Here is a 23,308-nt window from a genome sequence, read left to right as displayed (position 1 = left end):
GGAATACACCCCAGTTGTGTGATTGCAGTACCAGTTTTAGCCACAAGTTTTGTGATTGCAATATCAGTTTTGGCCACAATCCTACATACTGTTGCTTTAAATTTGATACATTTTGTCTAAAAACTAGAATTAATTTCTTAGGTCATTTTGCTCATCAAGAAAAAACATCTTGATTTAAGAATTTTTAGATATTTGTACTGAAAACAGGATAAAAATACTAAGTAAGAAAGTCATTTTTTGCAGTAAAAGCACTGCATTTTTGAAGTGTTTCTAATTCAATTAATTAAACAATTTCTGTAACTTAAATCTAATTCTTTTTTTCTTTTATACAATGCACAGATATATACAGACATACCTCATTAAAGTTACTTCTATAGTTCAACTGATTTCAAATGTGAAGAACAGAAGGAATAATGTAAACATATTTACACAAAACAAATGCTTATGCTGTGATCAGTTTACTTCATTGTATTAGTTACCTTAAACCCCGGTAACTTTGACGATAAGGACCTGATTAATGATAAATTGATGACGCTTGCTCATGTCTCATAGTAAATTCTTCATCGCTAAAGCAGTGACGCGCAACCAAGTAATCAGTGTAGCTCACAGCTCCCTCTGCTGGTGAAAATAATCATTACATGGTTGCTCTGGTCTGGTACTCCAAAAGCTAAATGTTGAGCGGCCTTTTTCAGTGTATTTGCTGGTTGTTTTGGACATGCTGAAAAATGGGGACATTTCCAGAGACACCTCCAGTCGTGAACAGAACACCAAAAAATGGGACTGTCCCCGAAAGACGGGGATGTCTGCTCACCTTAGTATAAAGACCTTACATAATGAACTGTATTGTTTTTTATTACCTTAAAATGAGACAATTTTTATCTACATACACGGCGGATCTCCTTACATGAAAGTCACTGTAATGTTTCTACATTAGCCTTAAACAGACAAATTCTTCAACAGAAAACGTTTAGTCCCTACGTTGTCTCAGACACAATATTTGTCCTGTGGCAGCTACCACAGCTTCTCATTGCGTTTCAATTAATTAAATTTGGTTGCAATTCATAATCTCACAGCTAGTTGGCGTTAAAAACCCATTACACCTTTCAAGGGACAGTAAGTAGGATTTACCCCCATCTAGCGGTGAAATTTATTTTGAAAAATATTTTGCATTCAAAAGAATAGTGCTTTCTAGCGCCTCACTTTTCCAAATGCGTGTTGCAACTACCGTAGCCATTATGTACTCACTGATCTCCTTGTCCGTTTCAGTCTTGGTAGGCTAGTGCTTTTTGTCCCTCTCTGCTATTACAGTTTTTCAATATGGCGGAATGACATGGAAGCCTCCTTGGACTTACCCGTTCAATGAAAGTAAAGCGAAGAAATTCTAAGCTTACAAAGAAAAGTCAGATCACTGGCAGAGGTCAACTTTTGCGCAGCGCAGCTGAACAGTTTCAGATCTCCGTCTTTTAACGATGCCTAATTAATGTCATTGACATATAAAAAAGCACTTTTTGATGTTTAAATCCTTTTCGAGCAGCAAGAATGGCTACTTTTTCAAAAACCTGCAGCCATCAAATAAGCAAAAGTGCATACGTCTGCTCAGACCCTGACGTGGCGCAAAGCACTTTTCCACGTCAAAGACAGTTTTTATAAATATGGACTTTGCCGTGGATTTTTGTCTACGCACACTTTGCAATCAAACCTGTGCGTACGCATGCTTCATTAATGAGGCCCCAGATCTGTGCATTAAGACTTGCAGTGTAAACATAACCTTTTATTGTTCTTTACAAACACTTGTATTTATTTCCCATTTCTTGGCATTTGCGATTGCAGTGCAGGTAAGTGGTAAAAATGTTAGATTGTGGCAAATATCTTTTATAAATATGGAATGACTGGTGCCTTACACATCCCAAGGGATGAAGGTCAAGAACTTTACAGATTTAATCTAATCCTAAGGCCTTCGTGGCATGACTTTATGAGCGGCCGTGAAAATTCAGACAGTGATCTGTGCTTCACAGTCAACGTAGATTTATAACGTGACCCTGTAACTTCACAAAACATTATTTATTTTTTTACTGATGCATCTATTACTGATGTTTTAATTCCAAAAAGTAAAGTTTTGCAGAAATATGGGATTTCAATTCAGAAGTGTATTGGTATAAACTTTTTACACTAATTATTATGCACAAAAAATGTTTTTTAGTAATAAAATAAATAATGCACAGGAGCTTATCACTAGTGTTCTTAAACTTTTGGATCCCAAGGTACATCCATGCTGGACAAAGCCATGAGTGCTGCAGTATATGTTATAGTGCATTATTGAAATGTAGCATACTGTACATTTAGCAGATGCTTTTATCCAAAGAGATTTATAGTGGAATCAAACTTTACTTTTTTTATAATGTGTATTCCCGGACCCAATAGCATTTGCGCTGTTAATGCAATGCATTAGTTTAGTCATAGTTCACAGTGTGAATCTGTGTGTTGTAGTTTGCATTGCCAGCAATGGGTTGGATCACCAGCTGTGGCTGTCCTCAGATGGTTGCCATAGGGCTAATGTTATTGTGTTGTCCCCTTGATCTGCATGCAAATCAAGATGCTCTGTGTCACATCAATTACAGTCACCCCTTAGGCTAGGGACTAACTTTGTTTCATGGATGCAGTATTTTTTCACTTGCATAAAGTTTATTGTTAAAACCAACGCTATCTCTTCGCAATTCGTACCGTATTTTATGAAATGGCTAATTCGTATTAAAGGAAAACACCATCGTTTTTCAATATTTTACTATGTTCTTACCTCAACTTAGACAGATTAATACCTACCTATCTTTTTTCAATGCGTGCATTTCATTTTTGCACAGCGCATCGTGAATGTGTTAGCAATTAGCCTAGCCCCATTCATTACTCAGGATCCAAACAGAGATGAATTTAGAAGCCACCAAACACTTCCATGTTTTCCCTATTTCCCTTCAGACTTCAACCACAGGCGCAGTAACATCATCACTCCTGACATGGAAGTTTGAGTGAGAGGGGGAGTGGTCAGGAGTGATGATGTTACTGCGCACCGAAGTCGAAGTTCTGCAAACTAAGTGCTCTTCCGCCATACAATATAGTTCTCATTTTTTATCTGCTTTAAAAATCGCCACGTTTTATTTTATGCCACCATACTTACTCGTGTAACAACCCATGTAACAGTCTTTAAATAGGGAAAACATGGAAGTGTTTGGTGGCTTCTAAATTCATCCCTGTTTGGATCCTAAGGAATGAATGGGGCTAGGCTAAATGCTAACACATTCACGATGCGCTGTGCAAAAATTAAGCCCACGCATTGACAAATATATAATTATTTTCTTTAAAACCACATGTACATTTTTGTAAGATTTCCTTTAGCCCCTGTGACATTGGGGTTGGGGCAAGGTTAGGGCTGGGGTTTCGTTATTGTTTTTTTTTTTTATGATAATCATACATTTTTGTACGATTCACTTCGCATGGATTTATACAAATTAGCCAACTTGTAAAATATGTACGAATTCGCTTTGATGATTCTTCTTGACTATTTTCATAGGTCGATACAGCAACCACCAGTGCACAATTACTTTATTCACAATTAGTTTATATCATTGTGCGACATATGGACATAACATGCATTACATTGCAGGCTCATCACATTCAATGTGTGCCATATAAAGCATGAAATGCAATTTAAACAGTAGTGAAAAGGAAGTTCAATTACACAATTTACTGTTTTGCTAACAATTTATTTTGCATCCGAATTTTATTTCGGATGAAGTTTTCGATCGTCTTCACCACAACTCCTCATGGACGTGAGCAGAATGTTCATATTCTTTCAGCGTCTCAAGTATTTTGTTTGCTTCGTCAAGGCCTAAACAGGGAATCAATATGCCGGATTTTTCCTGAGAAGGTTGACAAACAACAGTCGATGCTATTTTGTTTGCAAGTCACGTCATCAGAAATGGTTTTGTTTTTTCTCTTCAAATGGTTTTTATGCACATTGTTGTTAATGTAGAACAAATGCTTTTATGATATATGAAAATTACAATCGAATGCTGCAGTTAGCTGCTATGTGAACATTATAAAATGAAACATAAAGTTGCAGACATTACTGACCAAGTTTTTCAACAGAAAAAAATACAACTCTCATGCAATGCATGGTCTATTAAATACTACCAGAAGCCACTCGTATCACAGTATGATAGTATCATGATTTAAAATGCTGTTTTACCCAATTACAGTACAGTTCTGGGCAAATAATGAAATTGAGAAAAAAATCAATAATAATGGAAAGGCATCACTTAAAAAAAAGTCTGAGCAGTCGATACTGCTAAGAGGTTTATTGTATTGTTTGCTTTGTTTTATATGCATTTTCTTTAGCTTTTTGTGCAATGATCTGACAACAAAATAATTTTTGTAATACAAACTATATACATTCTTTAAGCCACTGAAATGTAACTGATGTATCCACAAGACCATAAACCACCATTTCATTTTGATCCGTTACATAAAGTGCATCCGCTGTTTACGAGGTATCGTTTCCTTATCTTTTGTTCCTATGAATGGAGTCCTGCTCAACAATGAAGAATCTTAATGAAAGCTTTTCGAAACTCGATGTTGAACGTGGTGTATATGATTGGATTTACAGCACTGTTCACGTAGCCCAACCACGTAAAGGCGGTGTAGAGTTCAGGAGGGACCTGACAGTACGTGTTCACGATGTGTGTGATGAAGAAGGGCAGCCAGCAGATGATGAACACCCCTGAAAGTAATGCAGACAGAAGTGAAGCAAAGTGTACTCGGATTGTTAGTCAATTCAGAATAACAGTCTGCGGGTCTGAATCTTTTTGACAACATTTCAAGATGAACTGAAATTTCTAAATAAATCTTCCTAAATAATGCAAATAAAACCTCAATACAGTATGGTCATATTAAAGACATATGAAATTAAACTTTAATGCTCCTAATCTAATAATTACACAATGAAATTCACAGACAGGGTAGCACCCATCACCTTTAAGAAATTGCTACTGTAAATAATCAGGTACATGCTTACCAAGGACAATAGCTAACATCTGAGTAGCTTTCTTCTCCTTTTGTTGAGAGATCTTGCGTTTGTTAAGAGACTTTACCGACGCCTGCGTTTTGCCGTTGGGCGAGACCTGGATCTCAAACGCTTTGACCACTTTTGTAGTATTGCCGGTGTTTCCGTTTCTTTCGGATTTGACAGCAGCTTTAGGCGATGGGGGTGATATGTCAGTCTCTCTTAGATTAGTGTTAACCAGCCTGCTGTGTTCTTGACTTGTCCCAGACTGATCCTGCTTTCTCTGTCTCTGGGGGTTTAAGTCAGTGATTTCATCCATTTGGATGTCATCCGCATTGTTTACTACCTCCTTTATGAAAATCTGCCAACGGAAGAGTAAGCAGAATAGTAATTTAGGTTTAATGTCATTTTAAAGTGCACATTATCATGACATATGATAGCAATATACAGTAAAGTAACTGTTAACATGACTCCTGTATGGTTTTAGTCAATAGAACTTGAAGGAATAATTAAAATCACATTTGCAATATTGTCACACTGTCATTTCTCAAATGAGACTGACTGTTAGAGGTTAAAAACTCTCTATTTTAAAAGTAATTTGGTCATACCACATTTTTGTTGTTCACGGGAAAATTCCCACTGGACTTGACAATCACAGTGCACAGCTTCACATCATCAGGGTGGGTGCATTTCTGAAACACACAGGAGATCAGAGTGATTTCGACCAGACATGAATACATATTGCATCCCTGGTTCGAAAAATACTACAGTAGTAGCAAAGTGTTCTAATATTTTGCAACTTTCAGCTTTTAGGTAATGGTTATGGTTGTTATGCTAAAAAGACAGTAAAATACCCTAAGTACAGTAAATTACCTACTTCCACATATATATATAATTTCAACATAAAAAATGGCTTTTGTGGCCCAAACTTAACTTCTCATAGACTTTCGCAAAGATTCAATAACAACAGAGTCCCTTATTTCTCCCAGAGTAGATTATTTCTGATAATACGCAAAACAATTACCATGTAAATTACTTTGGTTCAAAGTGACAGCGTATTAACCATTACACTGAAACCAGGTGCGTAACTGTGACAATGGACAATTTTAGTCCCATGACTGAAAGAAAACGAATTTTAAAAAGAAACAAAGGTTTTAATTACAAAAAAACTATTTTAATACAAATAAAAACGATGCATTTTTTTTATATCAATCTTAAACTGATGGTCTTCATCCTTGGCTTAGTTTTTCAGTATACAAATTACACCATTTTAATACGGAATCAGCATGGCGCCAGCGCCACTGGCTTTTAAAGGGGATGAGACTGTCATTTGTTTTTTACACGTTACGCCCAAAACAAACCCATTATTCATTACAAGAATAGGAACAACTTTTAGACTGTGTGCTAGGCGCACAACCCATTTTTCATCGTTAAATTCGTTAAAAGTGGATTGGACACACCGTTTTAGACGGTGTGCCGTGCAATTTAGGGTGTGCACTTAGATCATTAAAATATACCCCATTATGTGTTATTTTAACACATTATGTGTCACTCTGTGTTGATTTTGGGACAACACAAGATTTGTTAATTTCCTTGGCATAGTCACTCAATTTTTGGCTCATTTTTCCGTGGCATTCTCACAGATCGTTACTCAACTGTTTTGTCCTATTTTCTTACCATTGTCGCTTCGGTTTAGGGTTAGATTAACATAAAATGACATCCCTACCCAAACCCAACTCTAACCCCAATGCCAGGCGACAATTGATTAAAGTTTAGAAAATATAAAAGAATACATAAAAATAGTATAAACCAATACTTAAAGTGACATACTAACGCAAACACCAAATCTAACCCTAAACCGAAGCAAAAATGGTTTGAAAATAGGAAAAAGCAGTTAAGTGACCAATCCGTGAGAATGCCATGGAAAAGAAAGTCTGTGGCAGGGCCACAGAAATATGTGGAGATCCGTGAGAATGCCACGGAAAAATGAGCAAAAAAATTCCGTATACCACGTAATTTTGTGTGATCAGGTTGCAACAGCACAAAGTTTGTTGTTCCAATAATATCACAGAGATGTGTCTAGTTATGGACAACACATAAGATGTTTGTTTTAACACATTCGTTCTAAGACTGAGAATATTGTAGGTAAAAAAAAATTATGAATACATTAAAAAATATATTTGGTGAAATGTTTTATCCCGCTTCCCTCTTGTGAACTGGACCTTCTGATACTCTTACAATGGTTTGTTTTAATCCATGGTTTGGTAAAAGATGGACAAATACTGTTGGTTCAAATTAACTTGATAATGATAATGATATTTGACCCAACCATTTGTTGAACACTCTTTAAAAAGGTAGAAAAACACTCTTTTGGCTCTATTGTCCCATAAAGAACAACATCTGAAAACCAACAAGGTTTCACAAAAGATTCTTGGTGGGAAATGTTTTATAAGAAATGGTTCTTCTTAGAACCTTCACTAAATGGTTCTTTGGGGAACCAAAATGGTTATTCTACAACTCTAAACAAAAATGGGTTTTTTCAACCCATGGTTGGGTGAAATATGGCCAAACTCAACTGTTTTTAAATAACCATAGAAGATGTCCTTATTTGTCCCAATCATGGTTTGAAACAACCCAAAATTTTAGGTTGAAACAGCCCACCATAGGTTAATTTAAACTCAAAACATTTGGCTTAATCTATAATTTACCCAAACATGGGTAAAACTGGCATCTGATAATAAAAACAGCTGTGATTGTCCACTTATTATTTTACAACCACAGGTTGAAACATCCCAGCATATTTTTAGACTCCAGTTAAAAGCAAACATTTAGGAAAATCAGTTCATATCTTAATCACAAGTTTTAAATTTGCAAAGTGTAAATTTGCAGATAAACAGAATGAAAAGATAAGAACGTTTTGTACTTTAAAATGAAAGCTCTCTTAAAATAAATCTAATGTTGATCTAAAGCTTTTTTCTGCATCAGAATGCTGTGGAGAAGAGGGCGCTGGCAGCAATCTCTGATAGGGATTTGGTATTTACTTCCACTGTCAGAGTATCAGAGCTTCCTAACCACAAATGGCTCTCTATAATGCACTGATGCCCTTGCAGAGGCTCGGGTTGACTAGATAAGCTATCAGTTTCTTTGAATAATGGTATATTGAATTTATCCTGGACCAGAATATGCTCCACGGTGAAGCCTGCATGTGTCTGCTCTGTTTAAAAAATGTGCAGACCAACAATGCATTATAATAACAAAGAGATATGAAGCAGCGGCCATTTCCTGCACGTCGTACATTGATTTGCTGTATGTCCGGGGAATCAATACAGGAACAAACGGTCATTTTAAAAACACTAAGATCGCAGGAGTACAAGCCGAACAATTCCCTAAACACAGAGAGGGTAGATCAGGGCTACTTATTTAAAAAATGTAACAATGGTAATAACCTAAAAGACAATGCACTCACAATGGCCATAGCAGGCATAAAAATTTGCTACAGACAACTTAAGCAACAAAAGTGCATAAGCAAAAATTTAAATTTACACTTAATTAATTTAATTACTTTAATTGATAAACAGTTATCACTCGTTCAGTATTTTTGAGCTTAATTATACAAAAAATGTCATATGTATTTATCATATCAACTTGTTTGTTTTGCTAGCTCTGTTTAATGTATTCTGATGTCAACATGAAACTTGCCCTTTATGGTATTCATACTTATATGATACACAGGCTCATTGGAATTACGTACCACTGCTAACACTTCATACATTTCAGTACATTTCTCCTGATATATTTCATATTTCGCTGTAACTTTCAATCAGAGTGCCCACTGGAAGCACTTTTCCATTTTTATTTGATTGAGTTCATTCAAGCTTACAAAGCACGTAATACTGAACATTATTGCCATATATTCTTCACTTCATGTTTGTGTGACTGGTGCCTGATTTCTTTACTGTTAGAATTGATTGCGTTCGGCCAAGGTATGTCAAGAAGTTGATGTTTACAAGAATATAGTGACAACTTACAAAGGAGACAGTAATGACTGATCATCTGTCAGATTTAGTCGGTTATGTTTAATCGCAAGGACACCACACGGTCAGAAAAATGAAAGGTAAAAAAACGTACATTTTCTGTCACTGGGGTTTAATATGTGTACTGTACTGCTTCGTAACTTTTAAAAATCCTGTGTCAAAACGGACAGAAACAAAACACCTCTAGTGGATATTTCAGCTGGAATAAAGTATTTTAGGTTATGCAGAAATGTAGGCAAAGGTACGTATGGCAACCAAGTGAGCATGATGACTAACATTAGTACTGTATGTATACACAAAATAAATTAACATTATATGTTTATCATTGATGAAGAAGATGACTTTTATCTTATACCACAGGAACAATAATACAATACATGATGTCTGTCTTAATGTGCTAGACTCTTAGAAATAAAGATGCTATAAGGATTCAACAGGATGTAATGTCATAGAAGAACCATTTTTTCCCCAAAATGACTTTTTTATTAAATGTTAGCAAATGCATTTACTTATGTTAAAAATACAACCTGTTAACAATTAATTAAGTTATACATTCAAATACGCACAAGTACCGACATGATATGTTGAAGATGTTTCAAAGATTTACGGAAATCATTTGCAGAATAAATTAAATATCTCCTCTACAGTATGTTTTATGAGTTTGTTTGCAACTATCCAACTGTTCATTACTGTTATTCTGCAGATGGAAACGAGTTTGCAATGGGACTGACAGTGCTGATAAATTACAATAGGATTGATCAGCACTGCAGTATTTTTAACAAGCCCAATTTATAAAACAAAACTGTTGAGACAAGCAAATAGTAAGAAAGCAGAAATGATCAGTTCTCTTCATAATCCTATAAATTACCTTTATAGTGGAGTTCATCTCCATGTCTGAAACAGGGCATGTGTGCTTGGTGTTCACACGTTTCCGTCGCTTACGGAGTACAACGTAGATCTGTACGTATACTAGTAGGGTAATGATGAAGGGTACATAGAAGGAAACAATGGAGGAGTACACTACAAAGGCAGGGTTGGCAATCACACACAGGGCATCGTCATGGGTTACTGCAATATAAACAGAGTAAAAATAAAACAGTGATGAAGGTGGATGACATGGGCACAGTCGGTTTATCCATCAGATGCTCTCAAATGGACAAAAAGGACCAAAAGCAAACTTCTTATAAAAATAGTACATTTAATGTGTTTAAATCTTTTTCGCTATTGACGAGTTAACTTGTCAATTCGAGTTAAATCGTCAATGAGTGCGTTTACATGCACAGAATAAGCGGATAACTATCAAAAATCTGCTTATTATAGAAAACTGTTTTCATGCGTTTACATGCAAATCAATAAGCCGGCTATGCAGTCAACTGCGTTTACATGGGACTTGGAGAATTATCAGTTTTCTCGCAGGCAGTGACGTCACCACCTATAGTACATAATAGTCGATCAAAAAGCCGACGGCATATCTGTCTTAAGCTGTACTGTTGTATCTCTCATCGTGTCTGCAGAACCTGTAAATGTAACATGAGCTTCTATTTTAACCGTTTCTCTGCCAACTGCTTTAGTCGAGCGGAGACTTTTATGCGTTACCTTGCGCTTACTTCCGCGTGTGACGTTTAAATTTCATACGCGGAGACATGCGCACATGGACAAAACCGTGAGAAAGCGGGTTAAGGTGTTTACATGCCATGCGAAATCGGCGTAATGAGCAAAAAACTACCTGTACCGATCGGTTTTTGCATATACGCTGTTTATGGGCTTTCCCCGATTAAAGAAAACCGCTTTAAGCGTTTACATGACCCCACGTGTTATCAGTTTATTAAGCATAATCGGTGTAAGACTGTGCATGTAAACGCACTCAATGACAAATTTTTCTGGCAATCCATATTTCCGCTATTGTCCACCAGGTGGTGCTCAACTTATAAAACCCGGAAGTATTCTGTAAGAGCAAACTGTTTAAACTCCGTTTATGTTTTGATCATTAATCTGAATCTGATCTTTATCAAAAGTCCTTCACAAACATTTATTTATCAGCTTTCTGCTCAAAAATTTGTATTTTTGAAGAAACCTACTCATATTTGGGGGTAATAAAAAGAGAACTAATGAAGGTAGGATGTTTTTTTTTTAAGGCAGACGGTCTGTTCTTTCATTTGACATATTGTATGTATATATATTTAGAGAAGAACATTTTCTGGAAGGCATTAAACTTTTGGGAAAATCATAAAAAAAACAGGCTAGCGCTGGCTGGCAACTTTTTTAAATGCTGCAGGGAAATTACTTGTTAAGAGTTAAATGTACACTGTCAGAAAAAAATTGTCAATAATGGTCCCTAGCTATCACTGGGGTGCTTCCCTTTCAAAAAGTACCTTTGTATCTAAAGAGTAAATATTAGTCCCTCAAAGGTACATATTGGTTCTAAATATATACATTTCGATACAAAAATAGTACATATTTGGACTTCTTTTCTGTCCCAGTGATGCTTGGGACGATTTTTGACCATTCTTTCTGACAGTATATTTACTTGAAATCAATAAAATTTATGTTAAAGTCAGTGATGATAATAGTATCTCTACCTTACTCCAATTTGCAATGCTAAGTGCATATTATAATGATTTATAATTTATGATTTTGGGTCGGATTTTGCGGGCAATGTTAGTTTGACATGATTTAATTATAACACTTAACATAAATAACCTGCAATTTAATGGGTTTTTTTTTCAAACAGAGATAGTGATAGAGAGGCAAATTTTTAAAAAAATGAATGCAAACATTTAATATTGTGCAAATAACACAAATAACAATGATTAACATGCTAGAAATACTGATATATTTTTGGACATACTGTTGAGATTTAGTTGGGAAACACTGATGTTGGGCTATATTAAATAGTTTATTGAACACCAGGTGATCGTACTTAAACACTGCTTGGGTAGACCTAGACTAAAACACATGTTTAGGCTTTCCCAACTGATATTAACTTGCACGTATACAGATCTTAAAATAAGACAGTGCCATTAACTTGTCTCAAGATAATGCCTTTTTCTAAGGCATGTTTATAAAAGATACTTAAACATCCTTAATTTAACTAAGGCCTAGTCCTGGTATTAGCTAGTCTTGTCTGTGAAATCAAGCCATAGAGTCTAGTAAGCTCAAAGGTATTAGCATGGCACAAGACTGTATCCTAACATTGCAGATGCCCTGTGACGTGTAATACTCGACGTCTCATCAGTTACATGTCATCCTGTAAAATATGTCCACATTATGATGTTTAAAATGCAGTAAAATTGAATATTTACCAGTATTATTAAGTCCAAAGAGCAGTGGACATGATATAGCAAAAGACAAAATCCACACTACAGAGATCATAACTGTGACCCTCCTTTTGGAGCTGTAGCGTGTGTTGTATAACATCGGCATGGCCACAGCTGTGTACCTGTGAAAGATAAAAGACAGATTATGGGTTAAGCTTTTCATATCACCTGTTTCATATTCCCTCATACTGCATGTGACTGTGACCTGTGATGTATGGCACTGCATATTGGTGCATCATATGAATGTTTTCTATTAACTCTATCTAGTATCTTGTAGTAAAATAGTGTTGTGAGATTTATAGTTCACTCTAGATTTTGAACAAGCATAGAAACCAAGGGCTGAAGGTTTGACTGCATGTTTAGCATGATCTAGTTAGCCCCTATCTTCCTAAATCTGCCCCATCTTTTACAGTACTAGTGTGTATCTGTCCCATCTTTTCTGGGCTCTTGAAGACAAAGTTCACCATAAAAATGAAAATTCTGTCATTGAGCCATTAACTCACCCTAAGGTGTTACAAACCCATATAAATTTCCTTGTTCTGCTGGAAGCTTTTCAAATAGGGAAGAAATTTGTAGGAAACAGAAACACCATTGACTTCCAGGTGAAAAATAATCTATGGAAATCAATGGTTCTCAAAAACTGTTTGGTTATAAACATTGGTCAAAATATCATACTTTGTGTTTAGCTAAACAAAGAAATGTATACAGATTTGTAACAACATGAGGAAGAGTAAATGAAGAGGTTCCAAAACCCAATAAATGCCATTTAAAAAGAGTTACTGCCAAAATCAGTATTATATCAGGTCAGTATTTAAAAGTAAATTCTTAATTTTACGCAAAATACCATATCCGCCATGTTATTATGTCATATTTTCTCCCTTTTTTCCCAAAACGCAATAAGCGCCACTCCTCCTTTTCTACCGAACGCAATAAATCTGCTCCACAAATTACAGCGCACCATTCCACGCATTGTTAACAAACTATGGCGGCGCGTTGAGTACACGATATCCTATTTTTCCTTATCTTTTACTACAACAAATAACAAAATAATACTTTAATCATGGCATTGATAAACGTGTGGTGGTTTTTCTGACAGGAAAGAAACGTAAGCCATCAACATCTAATAATTTACGCGAGAGGCACTCGGGAGCCGCTTGTTCTCCCGACAGCATCAAGCTTCTCTCACATTGACCCCAGGGGATCTTATGAAAAACCTTCCATAAATGTACACAAAGTCAATGAAAATCAAGCAGGACCAAAACATTTTACAGCTGATCGCAGTGAAAAATGTTAAGAGACGTCATCAAGTATAACAGCAGCAATGACTAAAGTAAGTTTTTTGGTTAATGCCATTAATGTTTATTTTAATAATCAGTGTATACCACTAGTCAACTTAATGAATATAACATGGCAAAGATGAATGCACATTTATATATTGATTCAATAGATTGATAGTATTTTGAAAAAAAACTTGGAAAAAATAATTCGTTTTTATAGACGGTTTCATCGGACGCACGTGCGCTGACGCGATACATGTCTGGATCCGAACTTTACTTCCAGTTTCGTTTTTTTATGGTCTGACTAGTTGCTAAACTGATCTCTTGAACCAATGTCTCGTCGAAAATAACAAATGTTTTGGTTTCCTAGGTAATCTATGTGTTGTTTTTTAGCTTGTTATATAAATAAACTACGTTTAAAGAACTTTGTTGTTATTTATTCTTAGCGGAGTTTACCGGAAGTTACGTGTGGACCACGACAGCCGCTTGTTTATGTTGTTACTGCTAAAACCGTCTATAATAAATCTTTGAAAATCAAGTTAAGAATTTGATTGTTTTATGTTTTTATAATCTTAAGATGCCATGTGAAAGTTTGTAAGATAAAATAGTGGTTTTCATCTTGTCACTTTCTTGATATAAAAACCATGTTTTTACCGAAATCTGTCAAAATGGATTTATTGCGTTTTGGAACCAAACTCTTCAAATATTGGCTGAATTTTACATTTTGTGTGAACTCTCCCTTTAAAAAAGAAAATTATGGCACAATATTTTTGTATACACACATCATTTCAAACATTTAAGCGTACTTTAAAGATAATGAGAAACATTTCAGTCAAGTGACGCTAAACTTCTGAACGGTCAGTAGCATATTTTGATACTTTCATACAGGCTCTGAACCTAGACATAATTGAACTTTAAATATATGAAACTGTGAATCCAAATTTCAAGAAAGAGACATCATAGAATTACCAATCACATGAGAATTTACAGTATGCATCAGATAAAAACCTGGCTGCAGAATTGACATGTCAGCATATAGGGAAAAAACATTAGATGATACAATGTATTGCTGTTGTTTGGTATATTATTCTGATGATGTTTGATTACACAGAATTTATGACAAAGTTATAATTAATAAAATTCATAATTAATAATGATCAAATGTAATAAAAATGGGCCCCCTGCCACCATCTCTCACCTCCCAAGGGAGACCCATGCAGCCCCCAGTTTGGGAACCACTGTTATAGGGGAACCTGCATCAGCCAAGCAACAGCCAATAAGATCAAATCTCCACACATACATCCACAATCTATATACAGTATCATTATTATTTATAAGCATCAACTCACATGCCATTTCAAAGTTTACAGTCTACACAACAACCCCTCCACCAGAATTATGTTGTGCAGAAGTCATTCCCTCTTTCGAGCCTCACAACTAAATAACATCTTGGTCAGCATTACACTGCTGTAGTAATTGCAGTGCAGTAGCACCTACCTGTCAATACTGATGGCACACAGATTGAGTATGCTCGCTGTACACATCATCACGTCCAGGGTGACAAAGATGTCACAATGGATTGTGCTGAACCGCCACTCTCCCACCACCTGAGAGTACAGACACGGATAACTAAAAGCTCTTCTGATTAGAAAACAATGCATCTAAATGCCAAACCTACACTGCAAAGCAGAATTCATTTTTAGATGCTGAAAGCAATCCATACAACCCATATATTTATATAGATCCATGATTACATCCTCCTGCTTTTCTCACTTACAAAGTTCAGGACTCAGTTTGCGCCAGGTTCAGCTGCTCGATTATAATGTTTTAACCAATAAACTATCGGCATTCTATCTGGATAAGGCGGTAAAACTGGTTTAGAAGAAGCGATATAGCGTGGGTCAGCTGCATACAGTTTGCAGCTTCAGAGTTGGCAGGCAGTTCTATGAGGTATCTCTGATTAATGTATGTCCTCAGGCAAGCCGAAAGCCTTAGATACCTCTTGATGGGCTTCAGTCCCTGCCTCTGGAGTTTACTTCACTGTCATTGATTAAAGAATTATTTGACACCTCTAATGAAAGTGACTGGGACTCGGTTCATCACCATATCCCCTAACTCAGATGAGACGAGTCTTTCTACCAGCTCAGACATAGTTGATGATAAAAACACCATCCTTACACACACACACAAACAGAGAGAGAGAGAGAGAGAGAGAGAGAAAGAAAGTGAGAGAGACATTCAGACTAACATGGATAGCAACCTTTGTAAATTGCTTTGCATAATAAACTGTTAATCTAAAGCACTTGATTTGATTGACTATGACTTTTTGCTAGCACAATTAGGTTGAATTTGTGTCTCGTGTTCACCGCATTCTCAAGACTTTTTAAAGTTGTTTACGAAAAGCAGACGTTGTCTTGACAGTTAATATATGCTCATCATTCCTAATAATTATATTGAGGACTTTCACGTTGCAATGCGCTAGCGGCAATATTTTCTAATTTAGCTAATTTAGACTCCTTCTCTGTGCAATAAAATGACAACTTTTCGATTGAACTCAGAGCAGTTGTCCTTATTGCTTCAGCAGCTCTGTTCAAGTGCAAAAAGTAATTTAATCTCAATAAATTAGACTTAAAATATTGCCACGGAGAAAAACAACATAGGAGAAAAACAACACAGAGATTGCAAACCTTATTTAACACATTTTACATTGTGGTTTAAATTAAATTATTAACCTGGTTGCATTAGATCTGAAGGTACACTTCAGCATATGGATTTTACATGCAATTTGATAGCTTTGGAAATACACATGGGTCAATTACATACACAAGGGCGGCTTCTGTTATACACATCATGGTTCAAAATAGCAAAATCTGTAGCTAGGATCTGATATAGCTAGATTTAGACGTATGCAAGCGGCTACTGTACATTGATTGGATACAGTGGAATGAGGTATAAGACAATAGTGCCTGAAGCCATTCATTGTTAAATCTTGCACAAATGGACTCTTATGGGTTACCAAACAGATGGCAAAGAAACTACAGTCTAATAATCTGTCCTTACAAACCATTGCATTGTGCTACCAAGCAAAGGTTGTGAGTTTGATTTCCAAAATATATTGAATGCACCTCAAGCCGCTTTGCATTAAAGTGTTGGTCAAATGTAAAATGTAGCATAATAAAGGTTATTCTGACAGATTTAAAGGACAAGTTCGGTATTTTACACTTAAAGCCCTGTTTTCAGATTGTTTATGATGAAATAGAACGGTTTTGACTGAAATTTGGACATTTGATGCTGGCCCGAGAATTTTCGGGTGTTTCTTGTATGACCTCCCACCTCTTTAATGGCTGTATATGTGCACAGGAACAATCCTTCCTAAAATGCATTAAACTTGCGTTTACAAAGACGTAAAACTCACCGAGTGGTCAGGGGTGTTCACTGATATGCTCACACAAAAATCGCTGCAAAAGATGCTTTCCAACAGGTTTTATCGTAGTTTTTGTCCAACTCCATTGACTTGTATTAGGGGCTTTTTACACCTGGTCACTTCATGCGTTTAAAAAACTTAAGACGACGTTTATGCAACAAAAGGCGGCACTTACTGTATGTTGTACTGTATGTTGGGCAGGGGACACGCGTCTCCTTGCTCGGCATGAGCTGAAGTTCACGCAGCAGGAGAGTGACGAAGCGGTGATTTAACGTACAGGTCCATGACGGGAAAATCGTTCACAAAACTCTCTTTCAAAGTTTTATTTCTTTGTTTAATATCATTTGAGTTTGTCATTAGACTCTTTTATTGATTCTAGGAAGCTTTTTTACACGCTGTCGTCGCTCCATAAAGCAACGAGCATGTCGTTTTTGACGGCTAACTTTCGGGTGACGTGCTTATGCACTGAAAGATGTGGTTTCATCAACCAGATGTATTTACATTTGTCCAGTTTCATCTGAAATGTGTCCCAGACCACCTCCTGGAGTGGTTTGAGCGATCGGATTTAAATCCGTCTCGAAAACATTTCGGAGGGCATTTACACCTGGTCTTTTAACGATCGGATAGCTATCCGATCAGAGAAAACGCATGAAGTGACCAGGTGTAAAAAGCCCCTTAGATGTGCTGTGAGGTACGGTATTACTCCGCGCCGGGAACGTTGTTTGTATTCCTGCAATTGGCAAAGGCGAATTATCGCCACCAACTGGGCTGGAGTGTCTATTATTTAAGCTCTCAGCGGAATGACAGTTGTGTGAGAATATCAGTGATCACCCCTGACCACTCGGTGAGTTTCACGTCTTTGTAAACGAAAGTTTAATGCATTTTAGGAAGGATTGTTCCAGTGCACCTATAGACCCATTGTAGAGGTGGGAGGTGATAGAACAAACACCCAAAAAATTCTCGGGCCAGCATCATATGTCTATATTTCAGTCAAAACCGTTCGATTTCATCATAAACAATCTTAAAACAGGGCTTTAAGTGTAAAATATCGAACTTGTCGTTAATAAACTGTAGCTAATTAATATACTGACATGACCATTAGACATAATTAGGATAGCAAATTACAAACACTGGACAGGCTTTCTAAAGTAAAACCATTTCTGTAATGCCAGTACCAAAGGACCAGAGCCAAACCCACCTCGAGGTAAACCACCCACGGCATTACAAGTGTCGCCACTAGCAGGTCAGCCACGGCCAGGCTTACGATCAGGTAGTTGGTGGTTGTCTGCAGGGCTTTCTCCCTGGAGACTGCCATACATACCAGCACGTTGCCAAAGACGATGACGAAAATGAGGAGCGTGAGAAGCATTGCGTAATAATTATACTGGTGCCTCCCCCCTTGCCCTGTGGCATTAAAGTCTTTCGATACATTTTCAAAGAAGCTCTCATTGTAGGCATACTGCGTGAAGACGTCCATCAGATGGAGATGCCTGAAGCCAAGCAGCGGCCCTAGAACCACAAACAAATATATTTTCATTTTCTTTATTTGCATTTGCATCTCATCATGTAGACCATATTGCACAACCATGGTGATTTGGTGCTTAGAATTTGTTTTTTTATTGGAACACCTGAGTACAAGCTTTTACTGGGAAGCACAGGGACATGCAGGTATTTGTTATTTATGGAGGATGGTTCACACAGCTGTCCCGAAGAGCCCGTGGTTGAACTCTGGATGTGACTTGACTATCTAGGACGAAAGTCTCCTCCCTCCCTACTGTTCTGTCTTGTACAACGTCCAGGAAAACAGACAGAAACATAAGCAGGATCAGCTAAATAACAAGTGTATGCTGCGGGGCAACAGCATTTTACAAACTATCTCAGCAAGAGAGCTTGTAGGTCATACTGTCTCGGCAAATTAGAAAATAAAAGAAACTAGTCGCTGAGCAGTTGTTGTTCATTGTGGGAGCATGAGCGATTTAGCTAAATGTGAGAGAGCTCATGCACAAGCCTTATTATAGACAATGTAGAAATGGATGGGGTAAATTTGCAGTGGATGACAAATGGACCCGTTCTGGAGGTCTAAATGATAACAGAAACAGGACAGAAGTCCATTATTCATTTTACTTCATTTGTCAGGAGAATTTGTATTTTTTCCTTACGGCTTTGAGATGGAAGATGCATATCAAACTTTTGAACAGTAAATGCCAGACTATATATTATATCAAGTCAAAGTTGGGATAAAAAATGATGCAGTTTAAGTTTACATTAAGTATGTTTGTTGCAGAAGCAACACATGAAGCATCAACAGAATTAATATTCTTCATGCAACACCATCAGACCTGACTGTATGAAACTTGTGTGATGATTTTCAAGCACACATGTAAACTTATTGAATATGTGACCCTGTCTGTGACATCCAGGTTAAAGCATTATAGTCTCAACTAACGGATTATAAGCATTTGATTTCAATATTTGACATGACCTTACTCAGTTAATATTAAATATATCAAGGTAATATTTTCATAAGAATGTTCTTTACATTACATAGAAACATTTAATTAAAACAATAATTCACTAAAAATGACTATAGGTGTTTTTTTACAGGCAATGTCACAAATGCTTGATTGTAACAGTTCCGATCACATTTTTTTAAGTAGTTAAAACATTTTTACTTATACCATCTTATTTAATGTTTTGTTGAAACATGTAATTCTGTGCTACACTGGTGACTACACTGTCTTGACTGGATTTATATAAATGATAAGAATACAAGGGGCATAAGAACCTAATCATAAGTGTAACATCATCACTCTGATCTCAGCAGTGTCTCAGTCGACAGCAGTGCCTTGTAAAAACATGTCACCAAGCAAAACTGCAATAGCAATAAGCACCACTTAAAACATTTAATATACCGTAACTGTAAAGATGCAATCTGATGAAAACAACACCAACTATCATAAATGTTATACCCTCTTTTGTCTTAATGGACCACCACTGAATCTTTATTGGTTTTTCCACATAATTGCCTCTTTAGAGACTCAGCTTGTCGGTTTTGATCATAAAAGCTGTTTTAAGAGTTGAAACAGCTTGCACAGGATGAAAATGTTTCACAGACTACAGTACATTGGCTTTCCAATCAGGCAGGCTTATAAAATATTCATTTCACTTGTGTTTGTTGGGCTATAATTGGATTTTGAAGGGCCATTTAGGATGGGCATTTATCGTTAAGAGTAAAATCACAAAAGAATCAATGAAGGTTTTATGCTCAACCAGTGCAGTTTTTGTATGCAAATATTTTTAATGAAATATTAATGATAGCTATTTTTTAAAACTTAAAATAAAGAAAACTAAAGGAAAAGTCAATGCATTAATGGTTTGCAATTGTTGGCTTTAAAGTTCACGTGAAAGGTGTCTCTCTCTGTCTCTCTCTCTCTCTCTCTGCCTCACACACCCACACACGCGTGCGCACGCACACACAAACACACGCGGGAACACACACGCATCGTGGGATGCTTGGTTAACATAACACTTGGAAGGCGTATAAATTATTTGATTACAGACAGGAACACTCTTAAAAAATAAAGTTTTTATAAACTAATGGTTCTTTGCTTTAATACAATTAAAACATATTTAATTCCCCAAATTTCTTAAAACAATATGTTCTTAAAACAATAATATATTTATTTCCTTTTTAAAGATTTTTTATAAAACTAAACAACCTGACAGAGAACATTTTAGGAACCTTTATCTTCAATAACGTGACACTAACGCTACTTGCCTTTTATTAATTTGGCACAGTGATGTAAAGTTTAAAAGTATTTATACTGTACTTTAACTGTTAATAACCAAACTAAATACTGTGCTCTTCCCAGTGATCAAAAAGCAAGAATAACTGCTGTTCACAAAAAAAGTAAAACTGCCTACCTTTAAACCGCAACTTTCATTCAAAGAGCGGAGGTGTCCAATATCTTATATTTTAAATCCACACTTGTCCTTCCACACGTGTCCATCCAAACAAACGTAACTGTATTCCTCCTCTCTCTGACTGAGGTCAGATGTAAAGCGGCAGACACAGCTACTTCCACGAAGACATCTCATGTTTCTGGTTAACCAAAAGGTAAAAATATGTTTTCACGGTTATGTGTTGTGTTGTGTTGAACTACAGTTTGCGGGAGCACGCGTATCCAGTTCGCTCCAAAGCTGAGTGCGCGAGACGCGCGTGTGAGCGCAGCATCCGAGCGCGCGCTTTACGCACACGGTAACCTTCAGCATCGACTGAGGCTCAGTCTCCAACAGAGATGGAGAAGCTGGAAAAAAACGAGGCGGGGCTGTTACATAAACAGTGAGAATAAAATGCAAAAGTGTTGTATTTTCAACACAAAGTCGATACCCTGTCATCGACCCTTTGTTGTTCCTCTCATTTGTAATAGGCCGACCAGGGCTAGCTGTCACACTTTTTTTTTATTTCATTGTAAAAGCTGGGTTTATTTTGAAAGCTCAGTGTCAGAGAGTATATGCAGTAAGTGAATGGTAACCACAATTGTCAAACCGTTTTGATGTTAAGTTGATTTAAAATCGATTTTTGTAGGCTACATTTCCTAAACTACAAAAGGAACTGGAAAACAAAGAAAACAAAATACTGAACGCAATTGACCTTTTAAATGCAAGTTACAATTTAATTTCCCATTCGCACTGTTGGCTTTTCAGCAAAATGTAAACAATAAAGCAATTATGGAACAAAAACCTCATTAACATAAAGAACAGTAATGTCTTTTAGATATTTGTGTGCAAACAAATTGATTTTAATATATGTGCACAATATGTGTTTTGTATCCTATTATCTGTATGCTGGACCTCAAATATATTATGATTTATATAAATAATATTGTGTTATTTTCATCTCTTTAAATTGTGATTATCTATCATCCAGGAATAGGACACCAAATTGCACGATCCCCAGAGTCTTACTCACAGCTGTTAGGTGACATCTTTTCGAAAACTAGATTACATGGTGTATTACAGCCAGATATGAGCAAATATTACTGGTACCCACAGTAGATTTACGCTTTGTCTTGAAGGCAAGGATTGAATTAGATGCCCTCAAATGGTCTTCAAGACTCTGCGCCACGAAAACACAAGCCTTCCCCAATCTCCTTCACAACTGTAAAGCAGAAAGCTGATTTGAGGACTGAATCTGAATGCATACGTCTTAGACATGGGTGTGAACTTCAAGGGAATAATGCGTTTCTGCATTGTGATACCCCAGGGCGTAGGAAATTAACCATAAAGGGAAATAGACATTTTATGGTTATATCTGTTGTTTAATTTAAAGGAAATGATCTGTGGATAATATCGACTGGAATACTTATTTGCAGAATCTGCAATTAGAATCTGCATGGCTCTATGTGAAGGTTGTAAATGCTTGTTGTTTTTTGTTTTTTAATCATGCCTTGTCTGACCAACAAAAAGATGACCTATTATTTTCCCTGAGACATACAGTTGAAACCGTGTTACCATAAAAACAACAGATGCCCAAATGATTTTATTCTTTTTCCAAATACCATTTATTTTAATTAAAACACCCCCTAGAATAAGCTTCAAGCTAAAGCCCTATTTGTACAGCTTTCAGGAAAGCTGAAAAGTTAAGTGCTCAAGTTCAGCCTGTTGGAAAATGTAGGAGTCAGCATTAATTTGGCTCTAAAAGTCAAGCGTTAAAGTGACTTTTGGCCTCTTGGCTTGCAATTTCTTTTGGAGTGATTCAAGTAAAGTTGATTCAGACCATAAGTCTGCCAGCACTGAGGCAAATAGACTACGTCTAGAATGAAGAGCCTTCCTTTTATTGACTCGTTTGAACTCCATGCATAAATTCATGTGCTAAATATAAATATCGTCCTCCAAGAGCCCAGAGTGTCAGAGGTTTGTGCATAAATAAATGAGGCGCATTTGAGTAAAGCCAATAGACAGGTGCCTTGTTACAGCTACCAATTTACTTGAGCAAAAAAATTTATTGATTAATAAACTTTTTAAATCCCGGAGGAATATTTGGCAGGTCACAGCAGCAAGTCACACCAGATGTGCTTTTAAGTAAAAACATAAATAATACATTATAAAAAATACCATTCACAACACACCATACAGTTTTTTTGTCCAGAATCAATTTGCAAAGCATTAAAATTAGTACATCCACATGATTCCATAGAATC

At 36.4% G+C, this 23,308-nt stretch overlaps 1 protein-coding gene across 1 annotated transcript; it reads right to left on the bottom strand.

The window, feature by feature from the left end:
• Positions 1–3,621: 3,621 nt before the first annotated feature.
• drd2a (dopamine receptor D2a) lies at positions 3,622–21,366 on the bottom strand. Its single transcript, XM_065280145.1, has 8 exons — positions 21,030–21,366; positions 18,304–18,614; positions 15,179–15,288; positions 12,390–12,526; positions 9,956–10,155; positions 5,662–5,745; positions 5,066–5,414; positions 3,622–4,771 (listed from the first exon to the last, which is right to left on the bottom strand). Exons 2-8 carry the CDS (start codon positions 18,580–18,582, stop codon positions 4,584–4,586), a joined length of 1,347 nt encoding a protein of 448 aa, XP_065136217.1. The 5' UTR covers positions 18,583–18,614; positions 21,030–21,366; the 3' UTR covers positions 3,622–4,583.
• Between the last annotated feature and the right edge of the window lie 1,942 nt (positions 21,367–23,308).

Source organism: Paramisgurnus dabryanus, chromosome 8, assembly GCF_030506205.2.
Source record: "Paramisgurnus dabryanus chromosome 8, PD_genome_1.1, whole genome shotgun sequence".
In the NCBI taxonomy this organism is placed as follows: domain Eukaryota; kingdom Metazoa; phylum Chordata; class Actinopteri; order Cypriniformes; family Cobitidae; genus Paramisgurnus; species Paramisgurnus dabryanus.
The sequence above is the reverse complement of the archived record's forward strand: the minus strand, read 5'-3'. Positions and strand labels throughout refer to the sequence as shown.

What these genes read in the sequence shown, in the direction of transcription:
- drd2a (XM_065280145.1), bottom strand. Translation starts at nt 18,582, where the DNA reads ATGGACGTCTTCACGCAGTATGCCTACAATGAGAGCTTCTTTGAAAAT. An exon ending in CGTGGGTGGTTTACCTCGAG is followed by an intron (nt 15,289 to 18,303) that starts GTGGGTTTGGCT and finishes CTGTACTCTCAG; the next exon opens with GTGGTGGGAGAGTGGCGGTT. An exon ending in CTTTGGACTTAATAATACTG is followed by an intron (nt 10,156 to 12,389) that starts GTAAATATTCAA and finishes TTTATATTGCAG; the next exon opens with TAACCCATGACGATGCCCTG.